Source organism: Limulus polyphemus, unplaced genomic scaffold, assembly GCF_000517525.1.
Source record: "Limulus polyphemus unplaced genomic scaffold, Limulus_polyphemus-2.1.2 Scaffold3437, whole genome shotgun sequence".
Taxonomy (NCBI): domain Eukaryota; kingdom Metazoa; phylum Arthropoda; class Merostomata; order Xiphosura; family Limulidae; genus Limulus; species Limulus polyphemus.
In genome coordinates this window covers 22,076-24,526 of record NW_013669047.1, presented here as the reverse complement: position 1 = coordinate 24,526, position 2,451 = coordinate 22,076, and the positions used below count along the sequence as shown (strand labels likewise).

Below are 2,451 nucleotides of genomic sequence, written 5' to 3'. Positions count from 1 at the left end.
TAAAGTAAACTTGCATATCAAAATATCAAAGATAAAGGTCAAAGTTTTTCTTACAGTCATGATAACACTTCAAGTTGAAGGGGAGGTAATCAGCATCAGGAAACTGAGTCCAGAAAAACCTGCCTTCTGACATTAAATTCATTAAGTATATACGTTTGATTTACTGTTATTTTTCAAGTACCATGAATAAAACCCTCAGAAATACTTTAACTGCTCTGCATTTTTACAATTGTTCAGAATAAGAAAAATAAGCTCTTAATATTACTAAAATATTTGAAGCAACACCTCTTCTGTATAAAAAAAGAAAAAAGCTAAAAATTTCCAGCCTGCTATAATCTCCAATAAATTACAAATTATACGTACAAGCGGCATTTTTTACAGTTAATCCAAAAAGCCATGTTGATGGGAGATTCATAATTATTGAACATTACACAGTTGTAGTATACATACAGCCTCTGACAACAATTATTATATGGCTTCATTGCATTTTTCAAATGCATAACTGACAGTACCAATTCGTCCAACCAAAAGAAGCCTGAAGTGTATTAATATTTCAAAAGAAAGACTACAGAAGAATGGAAAAGTGATTACTTTCCAATGGTCTGAGAATAGCCACCAGTCCTTATATTTATTATTTATCAGTTCCTTTCAGCTATGTGGCAAAAGCTGAACGTAAAAGAATGAATTCCAGTCTTATACTGATGGAAAAAACTTGATCTTTACCTTTTTGAAGATGATTCCGGAGTAGATCCAAATCTTGGCGCAGTCCTAGATGAAGCCATATTAAGGTACCGGCGGTCACAACAGATGTCGACACCAGTATAAAGAGACACAACGGTAAGCAGGCAGCCAATGGACTGCCTCTGTTACCAATACGAAATATATCAGACAAAAAAAAAGTAAGCATACACACAATTCTTGGCATTATTCTAAGTGATGAAATTTTATGTACGCCGATTTTCTTTATTTATACACGTATAATACCAAATTTCTGGAATATTTGGTTTTTACTTGTTTATGGCATATGTACTGAACATAACTTTAGATTCAAAGACTCCTTCTCTATTAATTATTTCTTTTAAAAACAGTTAAGTATAACAAATTAGACATCAGGAGTTTCCTACTTCTACCTAACATTTTTAAAACGAAAGAAGTACATATACAATTAAATGGTATAATATGGTGCTTACCGATTTTTTTTAAGCAACTGCAAATTATCTTCTTTTACCAAAACTTCAAATCCACTAACTTTTCCTCATTTATTGAATCCCAATAATATCTTGGCATTGTTTCACACAAAAAATCCAGTATTTAAAAAAATAAAAACGATAGCAGATACATTTTTCGACTGACTCAACAACAACAACAAAAAAATACTACTCCCCCCTCTTCACTAAATGAAACTAAACCAACTTCGTTGTGAACTTAAGGCTTTTGTTTGTTTGTTGCTAAACATAAAGCTGCACAATGGGCTACCTGTGATATGCCCACCACAGATATCAAAATCCGATTTTTACAGTTACAAGCCTTCACACATACCATTGAGTCACTGGATGGGGGAGGGGGCAGTTTCAGGCTTCTTTTTAAAATATGTTTTTCTCTGTTGCCCACGTGTCGTTATTTATATGTGCTAAGCCTTTAGTTAAAAAATTTGTTCGATTTTTGCATGCAATGAGATTTAGTCCTAGCTTCGGTTAGTTAATTTATTGAATTTTCGCGCAAAGCTACTTGAGGGTTATCTTCGCTAGCCGTATTTTAATATTGAAGTGATCGACTAGAGGAGGCAGATAGTTAACACCACCCACCGACAACTCTTGGGGTACTCTAATCGAATAGTGCGATTGACTGTTAGATCATAACGCCCACATGGTTGGAATGGCATGTTCGACGACGGTTTTTGATATCGTGACCCGCAGATTGCGAGCACTGTTTTTCACACACACTCTTCATAACGTAATATCCAAACTGATTACCGAAATACTCCAAGTGTTACAACTAAAACAAGTCTCAACTTCAAACACTTCTCAAAACAAAACATGCAAATTACCTCCCGAAATGCTCAAAATGTTACAGCTACAACTCCAACGTTAATAAATTCTTAGTGAAAAATTAAAACCAGTAACAGGTAAATATCACTTTCACACATTCTTAATAACGATGTAACGAAATTAACATAGAAACTCCAAACTCGTTGTAAATATCACTTTCACACAATCTTAATAATGAGGTAAAAAAATTAACATAGAAACTCCAAACTCGTAGTAAATATCACTTTCACACAATCTCAATAATGAGGTAACGAAATTAACATAGAAACTCCAAACTCGTAGTAAATATCACTTTCACACAATCTTAATAATGAGGTAACAAAATTAACATAGAAACTCCAAACTCGTAGTAAATATCACTTTCACACAATCTTAATAATGAGGTAACAAAATTAACATAGAA

At 33.3% G+C, this 2,451-nt stretch overlaps 1 protein-coding gene across 3 annotated transcripts in view; it reads right to left on the bottom strand.

Annotated features, from left to right (window-relative positions):
• Positions 1-2,451, bottom strand: part of LOC106469346 — a 58,059-nt gene that overhangs the window by 34,299 nt on the left and 21,309 nt on the right. The window contains exon 2 of one of the 3 annotated variants that reach the window (XM_022397844.1): positions 724-863. The exons of the other annotated variants lie outside the window; for them this stretch is intronic. Coding sequence (XP_022253552.1) covers positions 724-863 — 140 coding nt within the window. The remainder of the gene's footprint in view (positions 1-723; positions 864-2,451) is intronic. 3 annotated transcript variants of the gene reach the window in all.